Genomic DNA, 19,707 nt, shown 5'->3' on the forward strand with positions numbered 1-19,707 from the left:
GCTGTCCCCAGGCTTAGGGCTGGTAACTGCTCCCCATGTTGGCAATTCTTTTTCTATTTTTCTTTTTTCTTTTTTTGTGGTACTGGGGGTGGAATCCAGAGGCTTTTCTACCTACAGGCTATACTCCCAGACCTATTTTTTTTATACTTTATTTGGAAAGAGAGTCTAAGTTGCTGAGAGCCTCACTCAGTGGCTGAGCCTGGCTTTGAACTTGTGCGATCCTCCTGTCTCAGCCTCCCAAGCGCTGGGATTACAAGCGTGCGCCACCCCTGGCCCATGTTGGCAATTCTAGGGATACTGCATCACTCTTTGTCAAGGTCCCCAGTCGTGATATACACAGAGTGCACCTGTTTCGAGATGCTCCTTCATGCCACCTACTTTTCTGCTGGGACCCTGCTGATGCTTCATATGTGAGAAGCTCTTACAAGGCAACAAGAAAAAAAGAAAACACGAAAGAAAAACAGGAAGGGACCGATTTAAGGAAAAACACCACAGGCAAAATGTCCAACTGTAAATTCAACTTTCAGTCGGGCATCGTGGCACATGTTAGTGATCCCTGTACTTGAGAGGCTGAGACAGGAGGGTCACAGGCTCAAAGCCAGCCTTGGCAATTTAGCAAGACCCTGTGTTCAAATAAAAAAATATAATAAAGCACTCGGGGTATAGCTCAGAGATAGACTGCTCCTAGATATCACACACACACACACACACACACACACACACACACACACACACACACACACAGAATTTATCCTAAAGAAAGAGCTACTCCCCACACTGGGTGTTCATGCACACACCTCGGGTCCCACCACCACGGCTCACAACACACTCCTATGCGCCTTGTGCTGCACACGCACACCTGCTTGTCCTCGCCTAGTGGCCCCCTGCCCTTCCCTGTTACAGATTTCCTGGCACTTCCCACATCTGTTCACTTGTGTGTTTATGTGATGGGGACTCATCTCCCACACCCCACTGTTCCTGCCCCAGAGACTTTGCATCTCCTTTGCCCTAGTTCTATGACTCGGAAGCCTAAAGAAGGGGCCTGAGTGGCATTCCTGCAGGAGGGCTGCTCCCGTGGCCAAATTCCAGCTGAGGCCCAGAGGTCTGAGGCATTCTAGCCAGGGTGCACACTGCTAGAAACTTAAGAGGTAGGAGCCCAAAGACAGAAAATGCAATCCTTACCCTGCAGAGTTCTGACAGAGGAGCGAAGCTCTGGGTGGGGGGTTTGCATGGAGGATCCTGTCCTAGGGAAGTCAGGAACCCCTTAAAAAGGATTCTCCCAAGATGTTAGTTCCAGGCCTGGAAGAACTTGTCACCTTTGTTTACAAAAGAGGCAGGGCCCCAGAACATCTACGATGATGTTCAAAGTCACCCTAACTTGGGGCCAAGATTGGAGGCAAGGATCAAAGAGACTCTGTGTGTCCAGGCCTGTGGCGGGAGCCCTCCCTCCAGCGGGAAGGATGCAGGCTGGCCCAAGGAGCAGACGGAAAGCAGCCCAGATGTCCTGGGCATTCCTGACATTCCACCCACGGCAGCCCTCCTTCTTCTGTGCTGCCCGTGTAGGGCTCAAGCCATCAGTGCTGAAACTTCACCTTACAAACCTCAGCAGACTTCTCCAGGAAAAATCCTTGCTCTGGGTTTGCCTGGAACTGTGTGCTAAGACTCCAAAGTCCTGCAAGTAGGCTACTGAGATACAATGTCCAGCTTTAAGCAGATTCAACAAGGTCCTGGAGAGTCTGTCAGGGGTCCCCAGCTGTGAGCTCAGATTTGCCACATGCTGGACGGAACCTCCAAAATCTGCCCACCAGAAATGTCCTTGTTCCAGCAAACAGCTCAGTCAATCATCGGCCCCCTGCAGCCCATCCTAAGCTCTGGCGGCCCTGCTCTGGTCTGCTGCTTTGTGGATGTGACCTTCTTAGTTAGGAGTGAAGGACTCAGCTACGGACACCCAAGGGTAAAGGCCTGGTGGCATGGCAGGTGCTACTGTTGGGAGGAAGTGGCCACTTTGCTTTTGCACACTTAGCAGCGGGCAGATGGCCAGCCGCCTTCTGAAACCATTTCCATGACCCATGCAGACTTCCATCCTCATCCTCTACCTTGGGTGCTGCCAGCCCCCAATCATGGCCCAGAGGGGATGCCTCCTGCCTCTGCCTAGCTGTGCCCTGGGGAAGGCCTAGCCCCAGGAAACATGTGACAGGTGAACAGTGATGTCGAACATCGCACTCACACCTGGCCCTATCCTCGCAACGCTCCTTCCAGAGGTGGGCATGTACTTACATCAGCACCTCAGGTTAAGCGGGGACCTGAGGTAGCTGGCCAGGACCATCAGCTGGGTGGATCTGGCTTCCCATCAAGTTCTGATGGACACCAACCCTGTGGGGTTGTAGCAAGTAAATAAGAGGAAGGTATGAAGCCTATGCACAGCACAAGGGCGGCATGCAGCCAGGGAAGGGTGTTGAGCCCAGAGTGGGCTGATACAGGTGAACAGCACAGAGCCCTGTATGCCAGGAAGCCAGGGGCCTGCCTGCTCACCTATCCCCCTCCCTCCTGGTGACTTAGGAACTTGCTGGTGTCCAGAGCTACTTGAGGAGTGCTGAGGCCCAGGCAGGCGGGTCTGCAAAGAGGGCCAGAGTAGGAGCGGCTCTCTTCCCAGGCAGATGGGGCAGGGCAGGGGGCTGGCAATAGGATACAGGAAAATACTTCTTTGGGCCAGTTTCCCTGTGTATAAAATAGGAATCCTAATATAGTATCTGCTGCCAAGGTTGCTACGAAGATGAAGTAAATTAATACGTTAGAGTAGCACATGGAGATGGATAATCCCTCAGGTTTCAAAGAAATTCAGGGACAGAGGTGTAAGCAGATTTTCACAGTCATTCTGCAAACATTGAGCAATGTGTTAATTAACCTAATAGCTGAAGAATCCTCAAGGAGAAGCAGCCCGCCCCTGGGAGGCCAGCTGCGAGGCCAGTCTCTGCTGCCCCCTAGTGGGAGCATCCTTTAACTTTGAAGTTGACTTCCCTTACGGAGGAGCATCAGCTCTTTAGAGTGGTGGCTTTAGAGAAAGGGTGGAGCATAGCCAAGTCCCTTTCCCGTGTGCCTAGGTTTTCTTGCCTGTATGTGAACAGAGGCGAAATCTGACTCCACCTGACGTGGTTATGCAGGAGGAGAGAGCTGGCTGGCAGGAGGGGGCACTGCAGGGCAGGTAAGGCCCACAAGCAGGGCAAGCTGCCAACTCTGAAGTCCACCCCATGCTCCAGCTGAACTGCGCAGCTACCACAACCTCTCCTGTTCTTTGGGGGTTGTTTCCTCTCAGACTTTGTCAAGAAAAAACAGAGCATGATGGTAGTTAGAGCCAAAATTAAAAAAAAAAAAAAAAACAAAAAAAACCAGGGGAAGAGGCCACTGCACCTAACTGGGCTTCTAATTGATCAAGGCATGAAGAGGTGGGAGTTCCAAGTGGGGACAGGCAGTGGACTAGAAAACCTCGGTGCCAGGGGCTTCCTAAACACACTTAGTGGGATCCTCGCTGCAGGCAGATCCGTGATTAGACACCGCCTGGGGCAGCAGGGGATGGGAACCTTGAAGAGGCAGCAAGTGGGAGCGGGTATCAAGGGAGGGTCTTGATGAACTGACCTGACGGGATTCCTGCTGGAGCCAAGGACTGATGCTGGCTGGGACCTGTGGGCTGGGAGAAGCCGGCCTGTTTGGTCAGGAGGGGCTCCTGTTCGGCTGCAGCAAGTCCTGTGAAGAACTGGATCCTTGCCCACTGGAAATGACCCCAGCTCACAGCCCTGGCCTCCCCGAACCTGTCCCAAGACCCCTCCCAGCCTCACCACCAGACAGCACTGGACACCAGATTTCACAGCCAAGTTGATCTCTATGCTCCACAGAGCACTCGCATTACTGAGCCCAGGAGTGGATATGGCACCCAGAACCTTCGCCGGCCTTCCCCAGCCCCCTCTCTGCCAGCCCTTGACCTTGCCTGCTGGGCCCAGGAAGCAGCAGTCCTAAGGTGCTTCTCTCCAGGGCCCAGGGACCCTCAGAGATGATGGTTAGAGGGAACTGGGCCAGGTGACGCAGCTTGGGAAGCTGGGAGGAGCTGTGGCAGAGGGCAATCTTCCTCTTCTGGTTAACTTTTAGCACTGCTATGATGTTAGTTTTATAAAAATCAAGATTCCAGCTCACTCTAAAAGCAAGAATGTGGGAACTCAGGAAATTTGAATTTTTCAACACGTTTCTGATGGTGCATCAACTCTATCCTCTGCCTCACTGCCTCGCCCACCCCATCAGACATGGTGTTTATTTAAAATGCTTTGAGCCGGGCGTGGTGGCACACACTTGTAATCCTACCATTTGGGAGGCTGAGACCGAAGGATCACACTTCGTGGACAGCCTCAGCTACTTAGTGAGGCCCTTTGCGATTTAGTGAGACCCTGTTTCAAAATAAAGAATAAAAAAATAGGGCAGGGGGTGTAGCTTGGGGGTTGAATGCCCCTGGGTTCCATCCCCAAACCCACAAAATAAATAAACACATAAATAAATAAATGAGGAAAAAGAAAAAAAAGTTGAATTTGTATTTGGAACCAACCTATGTCTAAGAGGATTAAAAACATTTTCAGAAAAATTAAATGAAGGCATTTCGTAGTAAAACTACTTAATTTTAAGAAAGGAGAGTTCCTTCCTAGAAATTGATACAAAAAAGCAGTCTGAGAGCAGAGAACAGTGGCCTCAGACCTGCCCAAGGGAGAACTGGTGGGGAGAAGGAAAGCCCCAGAGATGTCACACCTCCAGTCAGTACACCTGAAGAACAGTGGCCCTCTGGTTACAGGTGGCAAGCTGCTACCCACCTTGTCAGTGTACAAATAACAGTTAAGCAGCAACCAGGGAGACAGGAAGTTTGTGAGTTCTTTCATTTTGACCAGTACTTAACACACACTACCTAGGTTTCATTAAAAAGGATGAGCTGGGTGTGGCGGTGCACGCCTATAATCCCAGTACTTGGGAGGCTGAGAAAGGAGGATCGCAGGTTTGCAGACAGGCTCAGCAACTTAGGCCCCCTGTAATTTAGTGAGACTGTGTTTCAAAATAAAAAGTAAAACCAGGTGTGGTGGTCCACACTTGAAATCTCAGTACTTGGGAAGCTGATAGGAGGATCGCAGTTTCACAGACAGCCTCTGCTTCTTAGTGAGGCTCTGAGCAACTTGGCAAGACTGTTTCAAAATAAAAAATAAAAAACAGGGCTGGGGGTGTAGCTCAGAGGTAGAACCACTAGTACCCCCCCAAAAGAAAAAAAGGATGTTAGACATTATAAAGGAAACCAACAGAAGTACTAAAAACCATAGCACAACCACTCCAAACCAGAGGGCCCGAGGATGAAGGGAGGTGGAAGCCAGCTTTGTGGTTGAAAACATCACCCAAGCGTGTTCCATCACTAGCCATTACAACAGGAACCCCAGGGGTTGCTTGTTAATCACGGCTTTTCTTCTGTTCCTGAGTCTGCAGCTAGGGCTGGACGGAGAACCAGCTCCTCTCTGCTGCTGGGTGCACTGCGACCGCACTCACTCCTGTGCTGGGGCTGGAGACTCACAGCCAGGGCTGGAACAGGTGGCTCCAGGCACCTGTCACCACAGGGCCTCTGCATGGGGCCCCTACGAAACACTGGTTACAGGGCAGAAAGCTAAGTCAGGGTATTAGATCTATGAAATTAGCAAAGCTGTGAGCATGGTGGTGCACACTCGTAATCCCAGTATTTAGAAGGCTGAGACAGGATGGTCACAGGTTCTTGACTGGCTCCAGCTACTTAGTGAGGCCTTCCATAACTTTGTGAGACTCTGTTTCCAAATAAGGAAAAAAAATAGGGCTGTGGGCATAGCTCTGAGGTAGAAGGCCACTGGGTTGGGCAAGGTTGACACCTAGGGCAAGGATAGGAAAGACCCACTGCTAGAGAAACTAGATGAACAAAACCATTCAGGAAAGCACTTAGGCAAGAGATGCCAAGACGTTCAATTAAGCCTGTTTGGAGTCCAATGCTGGGAACTTACCCTTCAGATACAAACACAAGTTCACCAATATATGGCCAAAAATGTTCACAGCAGCATTGGCCAGGCACTGAAAGGCTGAAGGCTTAGGTGTCCCTCTGCAGGGACCAGGAGACACTGGGTAGAACAGTGTGACACTCTGAGTCTTCTTGCTCAATCAAAACAATGATCTGACAGTATAGCTGCTCTCTCCTAAACCATTATAGCTACACTTTACAGAAACTCAATAAATTGCCCAAGTAAAAACAAAAAACTGAGGGGCAGGGCTAGTTTAGATCTGGCTGGACTCAGAACTTGGAATACCAGCACTTGCCTGAGTTGGCTTCCCCTCAAGCAGCAAGGGGGCCGGGCTGCTTCAGCCTACACACCCTCTTCAAAATAAAGGAGAAAAAGCCGGGCGTGGTGGCGCACGCTTATAATCCCCGCGCTTGGGAAGCGGAGACAGGAGGATCGCACAGGCTCGAAGCCAGCTGTGCGCACTGGCTTAGGAGACCCTGTTTCCAAATTTAAAAAAATGTAAAAATAGGTCTGGGAGTGTAGCTTGGAGGTAGAAGGGCTTCCAGGAACCCCAGTACCACACACACACACACACACACACAAATAAAAAATAAATAAATAAAATAAAGGAGAAATGAGAAACGCCTCTTCCTAAACTGGGCATGGTGGTGCACGCTTGTAATCCCATTCAGGAGGCTGAGGCCTGAGGACTGCTTGTTCGTGGCCAGCCTCAGCTACTTAGTGAGGCCCTCCGCAACTCAGTGAGACCGTTTCAAAATAAAGAATAAAAAATAGGACCGGGAGTGTAGCTGGGGGGTAGAATACCCCCGAGTTCCACCACCAGACCCACCAAAAAAAGAAAGACCTTTTCCTGAGGGAGCTCAGGCAAGCTCTCCAGGACTGGCTCTCATTAGTGCAGAGGGAGGCCTGATCAGAGGCTTTCACAGGAAGTAGCGCAGGGCACGAGCCTCTATGCCCAGGCTGCGGCACCAAGGGGCTCACTGAAGGCTGTGAGAGTGGCCACCCAGACATAGGGGGACAAGACCTCCAAGGCCAATAGAGTAGCTGAGCTGTAAACAAACTTGTTCTTTTTTTTTTGGAAACAAATTATCAACAGTAGCTCCACTGGTCAAAGGTACTGGCAGCAGGTAGACATACTTTTCAGCTGTATCATTCTCTAACAATGACATTTTCTACCATGCACTCACAGGTGCCATTTTAATTGCTTACAATCCCAACTGAGGTTTTCAAAGAACTTAATTCTTAAAAATGACATCTGCATGTAAATGTTCTTATTCAGGGTAGGCTCCAACTTATGAACAGCAAAATATTTGACACAAACAGAGGCACATTCTGTTAGTACCACATAGAAACACCACAAGTTTAGGCACTTTTATCAAAGAAAAATGTTTAGAAATACTGTAAATGAGGTCACTGAGTCTTCTGCAAGCCCTGCAAAGGCCTGCTAATACATCCTACAACTGTCAGGTTAAGCAGAATGCATGAGTCTCAACAGCAGCCTCTCTGTCCTAAATAAGGAAACAGATCCCCTCACTTTACGACCACATAAAACCTGACAGACAGCGAATTCTCTTTAACTGATGAGGGACTTAAGTCACAGAAATTTGATATGACGACTGAGGATTTCCAGGTGGCACTGTTTTGTGTCCTCTGAGTTTCCTGCAGATGGGGCTCACCTGCCTTGGCTTCCTGGCTGTGCATCTGGACAGCGCGTGCTGCCCAGCTCCCACCCACGCTTCGCCCTCACCGCAACAAGGGCGACCGCAGCATGAGCACTGGCTCATTCTGGCGGGCTTTAAAAGCTTGTCTGATCAGAATCTGTGATTGCTCTGGTTAACAGGAAGCCAGCTCAGGCAGCCGGGCCCATACAGAGCATGGGTAGTGAGAGAGTGTGGCGTCTCAGGGCCTTGGCACCCAACTAGAGTAGGAAAAAGCAACACAGCTGAGTTTCCACGGAAGGTGACTCTATAGTAAACGTGAACTTGTCAGTGTCCACTAAGTAGAAAATCCTTGACTTAATACGAAAAGCCTCTGTGACAGTAGTTCTCCTACTGACCACAAACTGTGGTAGACCCCTCCTAGAAGAAATGAGTGTCCTGGGTGTGCAGTTCCGTGCCCGCCCTGGGCCAGCGAGGAGCTCAGTGTCTGTCTGCCCTGCTCCAAGCTTGGCTGCCCCACTAAAGGTCTTCTCGCTTGCGCCCAGCTCGGTTGTCTTCCCTGGGAGCCTGTGGTTTCGTGTCTCCCGCCTTCTTCTTTTTGCCCTTCTCTTGTTTTGTTTTATTTTTCTCGCTGCTTCCTCCTCCTTTGCCAGGATACACCTGTCCTTCCAGAGTGACATCTGCACACCTGTCTTGACCGACTAGGAAGTCCTTGATCTCCCAGGCATAGCTCCCATCACGAAGCATGAAGATAGCACGGTCAGATCCCACGATGAACCTGGGCAGGGATGAGACAGTCAGCAGGAGAGGGCAAGGCTGGCAGGCCAGGGTAACACGGAGCGCCCCACCACGCGAGGCAGGTGCATACTCCACACCAATACAGGCCAACAATGGCTTTCCAGGGCCTACGAGCTCCTGACATTTAATGTCAGGAAAATACTAGTTTGTGAAATTACTTCAAAAAGACACCGGGTATTATACAGGCTGAACAGATCCTTCTGTCGAGGGAGCATAGGGAAAGACCCCTGAGGTATGCCAAGGTGGCCAGGTTGCTGGGGGTGGGGGCAGGGAGAAGCCCACTGGTATCCATTCTATATTCTCAAGTGTCACTTCATTTCTATCTGTTTTATGTTCTGAAGGGGCCAGTTTAAGTTTTGTTTAATAAAAAGGTTCTGCTGCCGGGCATGGTGGCGCACACTTGTAATCCTCACAACTTGGGAGGTGGAGGCAGGAAGATCGCGCAGGTCCAAAACCAGCCACACTGGCTTAGGAGACCCTGTTTCCAAAAATAAAAATAGGTCTGGGAGTGTAGCCCAGAGGTAGAAGGGCTTCCAGGAACTCCAGTACCACACACACACACAAAAAAGCTTCTGCTAATAAAAGCTAAAAGCCACTGGCTTAGAGCAGGCCCCTGAAAGGTACAAAACTAAGCAACTAGACAGAGATCTTGACCCAAGGTCACCAGCACAAAACTCCAGCTCATCCACACTTGACAGGGCCCAAGGAGCACAGAGGAACACAGCAGGGTCCAAGTGGGCTGCTGACATGGCCCATGGGCATGATCCTGCCATCCGCAAGGGCCACCCCATGCCTGCCTCCACCACTCTCAGACCTGGCACCATGGCTGCTCTTTTACTTCTGGTACTGGGGATTGAACCCAGGGGTGCTCTACCACTGAGCTATACCCTTCATTTATTTTGAGACAGGGACTCACTAAGCTATCCAGGTTGGCCAAATTTGCAACCCTCCCACCTCAGCCTCTGGAATCATTGGGATCAGAGGCAGGTACAGTGGGACTTGCTGTTCTGAGTGGTTACTGAAGCTAATCAAAGTGAACGTTTTCTGGCCTGAACACTCTGTAAGTGCCTCTTCAATTCCTTCTCATTACTTTCATGCTTCCTCAACTGAGACACTGAAGCTCCCAAAATCAGAATTGTCCTTGAGGGGAAAAACACCGACTCTTTCACACTGAATTTTGAGATAACACTAAGCTGTAAAAATCAGGCCCCTTCACATTCTATTAGTTACCTGTCCGCAACCTGATGTGGGCTTTATGTGCGAACACTGCAAGACACAAAAGCATCCTCCTCTGGACAGAGACTTCTAAAGGAAGCCAACTGTCCTGGTCCTGATCCCTAATAAAAGACAGCCAAAGCAGGAGTGCTGCACTTGGTGCCGCACACACTGGAGCAGGAAAAGACACACAGCTTTCAGAACTTCCCCTCCCACACCTGTGCTTCTATGTTAACCCACACTGAGAGTGTAAAGGCAATTAGAGCCTTAAAAAGAGAAATAATTACGATCCTTGGAATCCCACAAAGCTCTGCCAGGCACATCCTAAAACTACAAGAACAGCAAAAGCTTTTTGAAGATTACATGCAGCTCCACCAGATGCAATTAGTACCTCTCTCCCCGTTCTCTGTGACTGGCCTTGGTATGTTGGGTGTAAAATCCATGTCACTTCAAAGCACCTCTATGGTAGGCTGCAGTATAGCAGAGATAGGGAAAATAGTAAGTGGGCTACCAGAGACAAGATAGCACCGCCTGAACCTGGTGAAGAAGTGAGTTAGATGGGCATGGTGGCTCACGTTTATAATCCCAGCATTTGGGAGGCTGAGGCAGGAGGATCAAGGTTTAGACAGCCTCAGCTACTTAGGCCCTTTGCAACTCAGTGAGACCCTGCTTCAAAATAAAGAATAAAAAATAGGGTTGGGGGTGTCACTCAGAGGTAGAATGCTCCCAGGGTTCCATCCCCAGTACTGCAAAAAGAAAGAAAGAAAGAAAGAAAGAAAGAAAGAAAGAAAGAAAGAAAGAAAGAAAGAAAGAAAGAGGAAGAAATTATCCCAGTTGACATGGTAACAAAGATAAAGAAATACCAGCAGCAAAAACTGTATTTAAGAGACAGAGCTCCAACAGGAAGAAGAATTCTGTTTCAGACTCTCCAGTGTGTATCTCTCCAGCATGCTGCTTTTCTTTCTCTTCTCTCTTGTTTTGTAATAAAATCCTGCTTAAGTTTTGCAATTTAGTCTCTTGACTCATCATTTTCCTGGTTCATGATATCTATCTGAACTGGTGGAAGGAGCCCACGGTGCCATTACAAACCATAACCTAACTGTCAGACTGCAAGTCATCTTTGAGCCTCAGAGAGGCTAGGCTACACAACTGTCCAGTCAGCTGAAATGCAAGCTAAAGGTACAAAGCTGAAGAAAACTGAAAGATCAAATGAGATACAAACAGACAAATGCACTGCCTTTGACTAATTATAAACACTCTTACTAAAAGAAAAATAATTTGGATAAATTTAAAAGAATCCTAGAGAGAAAAGGCCCCTTTGCTTGGTGGAGCCTGCCAAACGACACCCTGTGCCCCAGCACAGCCTCGGTTCCCCTGCTGCTGCCGGGGCCTTACCTCTGCACATCGTAGTTAGCGTTGAACAGACTGCCCTGCCACAGGCTGGTGATCTCCTCCGTCTCCTTCTCAGTGGGGTTCCCCGACACCGTGACAAACATCATGAGGGTCTTCCCTTTCTTCGTCATTTTCAATATACTTTCAGGCTTGCCTGGGTCTATCTGCGAGAAGTCAACAGGGGCCGAGGGCCGCTTGTGCTCCGGAAGATCTCCTTCTTCTATGTCGTCATCTTTCTGTTAGGATAGGGAAAACAAATCTGTGATCAGAAGCCCGTTTTTTCCCTGCCACAGTGAGCAGATTTGAACAGGAGGTCTGGGCCAGATGACCTAAACCCCCAGGGCTTCCTTTCTGCTTAACTCAGGAGCAAAGTCTAAGTTCCAGGAGGTACTTAATACCTGTCACCCCAGGTTACCATTAACAGAGAGCCCCTATGTGACAAGTTCTACAGCTCTTTTACTCTCAAAAGAATCTACCCAATATGGTGGATTATGAAAATGGCCACTGTTCTTGGATGATCATATGATAAAACTACCCAGCAACAAAGAACAAATATTGATACACAGATACATATAACAAATCTCAAAAACACTGAGTGACAAAAGCCAGGCACAAATAAGACACACCATACAATCCCATCTGTTCAAAGTTCAAGAACAAGCTAGGTGTGGTGGCGCACACCTGTGATCCCAGTACTTGGGAGGCTGAGACAGGAGGATCGCAGGTTTGAAGGCATCCTTAGGCAGCTTAGCAAGACTCTCAGCAACCTAGTGAGACCCTCGAAACAAAAAGTAGGCTGGGTGCCATGTCTGACTTGGAGGAAGAATGGCCCAGGTCCAAACTCCAGTACCAACGAAACACACGAACAACAAATCCAAGGGGAAAAATGGAAAACAGAAAAATCCATCGCCACATCAAGAAGACTGAATAAATATTTAGGATAAGGTTATAGATGACTAAACATCCCAGTGCTGTAATATTTGAGTCATACAACTCTTCACACTCGTAAGGTTTGCATTACCTTTGAAAATTAAGTAAAAACTCTATAGATTCAGGACCTCACAGGGCCTGGCTTCCACCAATCTTCCCATCCTCGCCTCCTACTACTTTGCTTCAGACATACTGTCCCAACCAACCTCCTCTAAGTATTGGACTCTTCTAGGTTCTTTCCCTGTTTCTCTCAGTTAATCCTTGTAGCCACTTTGAGGTGGGCACTACTAATAACCATCATTTTGCAGATGGGGAAACTAAGACACAAAGAGTTTGTGTGTAGTAGTGGGGATTGAACCCAGAGATAGTCTATCATTGAGCTATAACCCTAGTCCCCCTTTTTTTGAAACGGTCTCATTAAGTTGCCAAGACTGGCCTCAAACTTGCAATCCTCCTATCTCAGGCTCCCAAGTACAAGGATTACAGGCATGTACCACTGTACCCAGCTGGCCAAGAGTTTCTTTACCAGTCCAAATTCACAAGTGTAAGTGGTCTGAACCCAACCAGTCTAACCAGAGCCCCGGCCGATTCATCTTGGCACTATTCTGCCCAGTTCTCACACCTCTTCCTCGAGCAATACTGGTGTCTGAAGTGCCCTTCTCCCACTTTTCTTAGCCTGCTGAAGTGCCACTGCCCCTACATTTTCCTTGGTCTATCTAAAAATACCAGTTTCTCCCTGAAGCCCTCTGAGATTCCCACGGCACTGCCTTTTATAGCAGTGAGCCATACTACTTTGTGTTATGGTTATTATTTTTTTTTTAATCTACTGTTCCTAATGGATCCATTGCTTATCTCTGCAGCATCTTCATCTAGCTCAGGACCTATTTCCAAGGCAGGATTTTCTCACTCTGGCAAAACTAAAGGCTTCATTTGCTAGTCCAAAGAAACAGGGAGATTGCATGGGAGATGAGAAGAAAAAGTCCCCTCTCCACTAGTGGTATGCACACAATTAACTCTACCCCAGTCTTTCCTTCAGCTACAGGTGAATATAAAAACACACATCGAGTTTCTTCTAGTCGAATGCATCATTTTAACTTTGTGTGTGTGTGTGTGTGTGTGTGTGTGTGTGTGTAACCCAGGGGCTTCTCTACCTCCAGGCTACACTCCCAGACCTATTTTATACTTTATTTGGAAACAGGGTCTCACTAAGTTGCTGAGAACCTCACTGAATAGCTGAGGCTGGCTTCAAACCTGTGTGATCCTCCTGTTTCAGCCTCCAAAGCGCTGGGATTACAAGTGTGTGCCACCATGCCTGGCTCAAGTGACATTTTAAACTCATGTTTGAAAAAGTCTTTACTCCTCCCTACAACACTCACACACACACACACAATCACAATTAGCAAAACATCAGTGTTGGGAGGGATCTTAGGAATAAAACCTCGTTTTTCAGATAAGGAAGCAGGGACCCAGAAAGAAGGCATGACCTTCCTAAAATGACAAAGTGGGTAGAATCCAAGTTTCGGACTCCACCAAGGACAAACAAGACAATGCAACCACTTCTGGGAAGAAAGAAGTTTGCAATGTGGTTTTGATCAGTGAATTTTACCTCCAAAGCTTATTCACACTCTCTGTAATTACTGCACACCAGTGCATACAAATAACAAACCAGAAAACTTATTCTCACAAAACAAGCCATTGGTCTGTTAAACGAAAAACGAGCTCCACGACAGAGCCACTAACCTTTGCTACTCACCCCGGACCTCTCCCCAGCTGCAATAAGATAAACCCAGCCACGAAACTGCTAAATACCCAGCCGGATCGTATACTACACTGACTCCCAAATGAAAAGTCAGAAATCCTACTGATCTAGAAGTCCAAGTAACTATCAAAGCTGAAGTAACCCTCTTGAAAGATACCCATCCCCACAGCCCTGGCCCAGACACAAAATGGGGATGAACACTCTTCTGGAGTGGGCAGCGCTCGCTGGCCAGGGGATCAAAGCAGAGGCCACCAGACAGCCGAAGGAAAGGAGGGCTGGAGCTGAGAGGCCTGGGCTGAGGCCCGGGGAGGGGGCGCAGGCCGCGAAGGGGTTAGGCCCGGCCAAAATGGCGGGAGCCAGTCAGCACGGTCCGAGGTGAAGGCAAGGGCTCAAGGCGCCGCGACCGGACGGGACCGGACTGAGAGAGACCAGGCTGCGTCGCGGACCTCCCACTGCTCCAGGAGACGCGCCATGTCCGCGTCATTGTAGTCGCGAATGTCCTTCTTCTTCCGCAGAGGCGGGGTTGCCTCTCCGGGCGACCCGGCCAAACCTCCGGCCGCGCAGGATCCCTGCGGCGGCAGCAGCAGCAGCAATAGCAGGTCGGAGGCGCAGAGCAGGAACACGGCCCCACGAGCCCAGCCGGAGGCCGCCATCTTCACCGCGTCGAGCGGTGCCGCCGCCGGACGCCGGCTCCGCCCCCGACGTTAGCCACGCCCCTGCCTTGCGTCCCCGGCGCGGACTGCCCGCCCCTAACTGACCCCGCCCACCCACTCTTTATGGTCCCGCCCCTGGCGCCTTTGAGACCCGCCCGCCCTCGCCTCAGGCCCCACTCTTGGTACTAGGCTCCGCCCCTCGACGCCTGGCCGCACCCTCGACGTCCCCAGAGCGAACCGCCCGCCCTCGCCTTAGGCCACGCCCTGTGGATGGCTCAGCCCCGCCCTCCGCCTGCTGTTTGCCCCGCCCCCCGGGGCCCTCCCCGGAAACCCCGCCCACTAGCCCCGCCCTGCCGGGGCGCACCCGGACCTTGCTGTCATCTGCTGTGGGGGCTCCAGAGTTCCCTGGTGCAGCGTCCCGCAGGGCCTCACACTTGGCCTGCAAAGTGACGGGAGGCTTTGGAGGAAGCCACTTCAGGTGCCAGGGGTTACCCCAGTTTGGGGAGATTTACTTCGACAGCCAGTTGCAGTTTTTTCCAGAAGGTGGTAAACAGGCCCACTGCCTTCTGGCCTATCACAGAGTCAGTTCAAGCAGCTTTCGATATTAGTGTCGTCTAAACTCGAAGTTATTTTTAGTCATTAATTTTCATTTGTTTAAAATAGTTCAGTCTATCCTCCAATTTCAACCTAAAGCTGGGGCCCTGACTAATCCTTTTTGAGGCTAAATCAGTAAAAAAAAATTTTTTTTGTTTCTTACTTTAAGAGATTTTGGCCAAAGATGCTTTAAAAGTCCACAAGTTTTAAATGGCTTATTACTGATATGTTTTAAGATTTTAATTACAAAGAGAACATGAATGTAAAATCAAACAATATACAAAATTTAAATGCTGACCCCACAATTCTCACCAACCATAATCACACATCACAAACATGTTCAAATATCAGTTATCTCTAGAAATGGTTTTATTGCATTTACAGTTTATTATAGCTTTCTGTGTGCTGGTGTTAAGTCTATTAGGCTCCTTAAGTGTTTTGTACTTAAAAATATGACACAGAACTTCCATTGTTTATGTATTACACAGTATTCTAAACATTTGTGTATTGTTACACTAGTAGTTTATTTCCCTATTCATTGACATTTATTGCCAGGGGTGGCTTTTTCTTTTTCCTTTTCTTTCTTTCATTTACTTTTGCTATTACAACAAGAAAAAAGAGCGGCAATACACCTCTTTCTTATGCGTGTATGAATACAATTAATAGGCTGCATATAACAGAACGCTGGCTTTTAAAAACATTTAAACAGTGGGGCATGGTGGTACATGCTTGTAATCCCAGTACTTAGGAGGCTGAGACAGGAGGATTGCAGGTTCAAGGACAACCTCAGCACGTAGTGAGCTTCTCATCAGCCTAGGGAGACCCTATTTCAAATTAAGAAATAGGGCTGCGGGTATAGCTGGGAGGTAGAATGTCCCCAGGTTCAATCCCCAGTGTCACAAAAACAAAACAACGAAATAAAAAAAAAATAAGCAAAATGAAAGGCTTTGCTGTGATTGTTGTTTCTTTCACAGGAGCAGGTGGAAGCCTGCCTGGTGGCCCTTCAGTCTTGTGTGCACGGCCTGCTTTCTCAGCCTCCGCCATTGCACTGGCTCAGGTTCTGTCCCCAAGTTCTAAAATGGCTACTGCAGTTCCAGCCATCAGGGTGACTGACGTTCAACCAGAGGAAGGACAAGAAAAGGTAAGCCAACCCAGAGGATGCCTGCCAGTAGGGTCAGCTTCTTGGAAGCATCCTCCTTAGATGCTGTACTTTGAGCTCCCTGACTGGAACCTAGCTCTCCAAGAGAGGCTGGAACTGTCTTCTAGCTGCATATATTGTCAGCCCAAATAAAACTGGTATGGTTACTGCAGCCAGGCATGGTGGCCCACGCTTGTAATCCCAGTACTTGGGAGGCAATGACAGGAGAATTGCAGGTTTGAAGTCAGCCTCAGCAGCTTAGTGAGGCTCTCAGCAACTTAGTGAGACCCTGTTTCCAAATAAAATATAAAATAAGTCTGGAGGTGTAACTTGGAGGTAGAAGGCCCCTGGGTTCCATCCCAAGTACCACAAAAAACAAAAAACTGGCATTGTTACCAAGGGAAACGCATAAAGTGGAGGTTGAGAAAGCAACTAGCTAGTGATGTCTGTCTTACTGTCACCCTTAGGACCCTTAGGACCCACTGGAGGGGTGGGACAGAACTACATATTCATGTAGGCCTATGTGCAAACGTTTCCTATAGTCTACATAGTCATGCATGTAAAAGCAGAAATATGGTGGCATGTCCTGACATTCTACATGTTCATACACAGCTATATGTAAACATGATGGCATTTCCTATTGTAATTAAGTGGAAACAACTTATCAGCGAGGGTTTTTTTTCTTTGGTTTCATGGGGGAAATGTCAGAGGCATTCACCGGGGTACACTGTCCACCCAGCAGCTTGAGCTCTGGGCTGGTGCTCATGCTAAAACCACAGCTGTGCGCACGCATGCTCTGCTGGGAGAGGCAACCTGGCCCTTCACTTCCCAGGCTGCTCCTTTAAGATGCAAATGTGCTGGGGTTCTTGGCCCACAGTATCTGGTTATAGGGAATAAACATCTTTTAGTGTTTCACAGCAATTATTGGGATTGGGTAAAAAGGTTTAGGGCTACTGATTTTCATCTAAGGAGGGAATCCATTTGGCTTATAATCCACAGGTGTGAAACATCTGGACCAACTGCATTTTCAGTACTTTGATATTTGAAATATACTTTGGGGTTTGGGAGCACGATTCAGTTCCACTCGGAAGGAATTTATTTACTAACAACCTACTGTTGGCCAAGAACCAGGTGAGGCAGTGGTGCAGGGATGGGAGACTGTGGGCCGGCAGAGGAGGTGAACAGACCACCCGAGCATGATGCAAATGACAGGGCCTTGCAGATGGTGTGACTAAGATGAGGGTATCCCTATTTAAGAACAAACGCCAGGTTCCAGGTGTGGTGGTGCACACTTGTAATCCCAGCATTTGGGAGACTGAGACAGGAGGATCGAGGTTGAGGTTTGCTGACAGCCTCAGCTACTTAGTGAGGTCCTGTGAAACTCAGTGAGACCCTGTTTCAAAATAAAGAATAAGCCGGGCGTGGTGGCACATGCTTGTAATACCCGCACTTGGGAGGCTGAGACAGGAGGATCACGCAGGTTCGAAGCCAGCCTCAGCTACTTAGTGAGGCTCTCACCAACGTAGTAAGACCCTGTTTCCAAATAAAATATAAAATGGGTCTGGGAGTATAGCCCAGAGGTAGAAAGCCTCTGGGTTCCACCCCCAGTACCACCAAAAAAAAAAAAAAAAAAAAGAATAAAAAATAGGGCTGAGGTGTAGCTCAGAGGTAGAATGCCCCTGGGTTCCATCCCCAGTACTGAAAAAAAAAAAAAAAAATTGCTTAATGCATGTGAGGTCACACAGCTAATACAGCCCCAGGGCAGAACTCAGCCCTCAGAGCCCAGGGACACTGGACAATGAGCTCTTTGGTATGTTTTTCCACCACGGCACCACCATCTGGGTTGATCAGTGTGGCACCCAGCAGTCACACTGGAGGCCTAAGAAAAACAGATGAAGAGTCTGAAGCCAAAGCCTCAGCTGGGGCCTGAGTGTGACCCGGGTCTCGGGCAGGGCTGGAGGGGAGGCCTAGAGAAAGCGCCAGTTGATGCTCCCCCCACCTCGCTGTGGCTGTAGGTAGCAAGGCTGAATCCCAGATCTAATTAGTGTCTTCACCTGGCTCAACTCAGCTCTTGTTCCCCACAGCAGAGGAGGGTGGAGCAAGAATTCCTGGCACTGTCTGCAGTCAGGCAGGGTGATGCTCACCTTGACAAGAAACTACAGTGGTACTGAAGCCCATGACCCGAGGGGCAGGGACCTTGTGTCAAGCACTGGCCTTTTAAGAGACTGAATCTTGGATGGTACAGGAGGGTCTGGGGTGGGAGAGATGCAGCTGGGAGAGGCATGGGGTTGTCACCATGCACAGGCTGTGCCCCTTTGCCATTCATGGGATCCCCACCTTTCTGACCATCACCAGGTAGACACTGGAGGCAGCTAGATTTGGGCTCATTAAAGGACAATTTTCAGCTGGGCATAATGACACATGCCTGCAATCCTAGTATTCAGGAGGCTGAGATAGGAGGACCGTAGGTTTGAGGGAGGCCAGCCTCAGAAACTTAACAAGACCCTTAGCAACTTAGCAAGATCCTGTTTCAAAATAAATAAATAAATAAATAAAAAGGGCTGGGGATGGAGCTAAGGGGTAGAATGTCCCTGGGTTCAATCTCCAGTACCAAAGAAAGAAGAAAAAATCCTGAAAAAAAAAGACATTTTTCAAGCTGGGTGTGGTGGCATAATCCCAGCATTTAAGAAGCTGAGACAGGAGCATCACAGTTCTCAGACAGCCTCAGCTACTTACTGAGGTCCTTTGAAACTCAGTGAGACCCTGTTTCAAAATAAAGAATAAAAAGTAGGTCTGGGGGTGTAGCTCAGAGGTAGAATGTCCCTAGGTTCCAACCCTAGTACCGCAAAGCAAAAGGACATTTTTCTTGCAGAGAGGCTTCACAAATGAATGAATGAATGAATGAATGAATGAGCAGTATAAACATTTATTGATGGCTACTCAATGCATCCCAAGTGGGAGATGAGATCAAGTCCTTGCCCTTAAAGAGACAGATGACAGCACTGTGGAGAGAGTGAGTTCCACCAGCAGTCATAACACACACGTCTAGTCACACTGAAGCTGTGTGGTTGTGAGTCTGCCAGAGGGGCCAGAGAGGCTCCAGGTGAGGTAGCAATATACTCAGTCTGTCTGGGGTTACTGAGTTCAAGGTGCTCTTAGAGATCTTGTGCTGGTCGGTGTGAAGGGTCCAGAGTGCCTGAACCTGGGTTCCTTTTCTCTTCCCCAGGACTCCAAAAAATGGGAACTACTTCTAAAGACCAGGGTCTGGTAAAGGAATAGGATGCAGAACTTATTTATCTATTTATTGGTACTGAGGATGGAACCGAGGATGCTCTATTACTGAGCTACCTCCCCAAGCCTTTTCATTTTATTTTGAGACAGCATCTCACAAAGTTGCTCAGGCTGACCTCAAACGTGAAATCCTCCTGCTTCCACCTCCAGAGCCTCTGGGATTACAGGTGTGCACCACCATGCCTAACCAGAATTTATTAAAAAGTGCAGTTCATTAATTTTC

At 48.8% G+C, this 19,707-nt stretch overlaps 1 protein-coding gene across 1 annotated transcript; it reads right to left on the minus strand.

The window, feature by feature from the left end:
* Window positions 1-8,233: 8,233 nt before the first annotated feature.
* MESD (mesoderm development LRP chaperone) lies at window positions 8,234-14,461 on the minus strand (the record flags this gene model as incomplete). The annotated part of the gene is made up of 3 exons (XM_080693476.1): window positions 8,234-8,492; window positions 11,123-11,355; window positions 14,255-14,461. The coding sequence occupies 3 exons, from the start codon at window positions 14,459-14,461 to the stop codon at window positions 8,234-8,236; spliced, it is 699 nt and encodes a 232-aa protein (XP_080549602.1).
* Window positions 14,462-19,707: the final 5,246 nt, after the last annotated feature.

This window comes from Muscardinus avellanarius (assembly GCF_963383645.1).
Source record: "Muscardinus avellanarius genome assembly, chromosome: 3".
NCBI lineage: Eukaryota > Metazoa > Chordata > Mammalia > Rodentia > Gliridae > Muscardinus > Muscardinus avellanarius.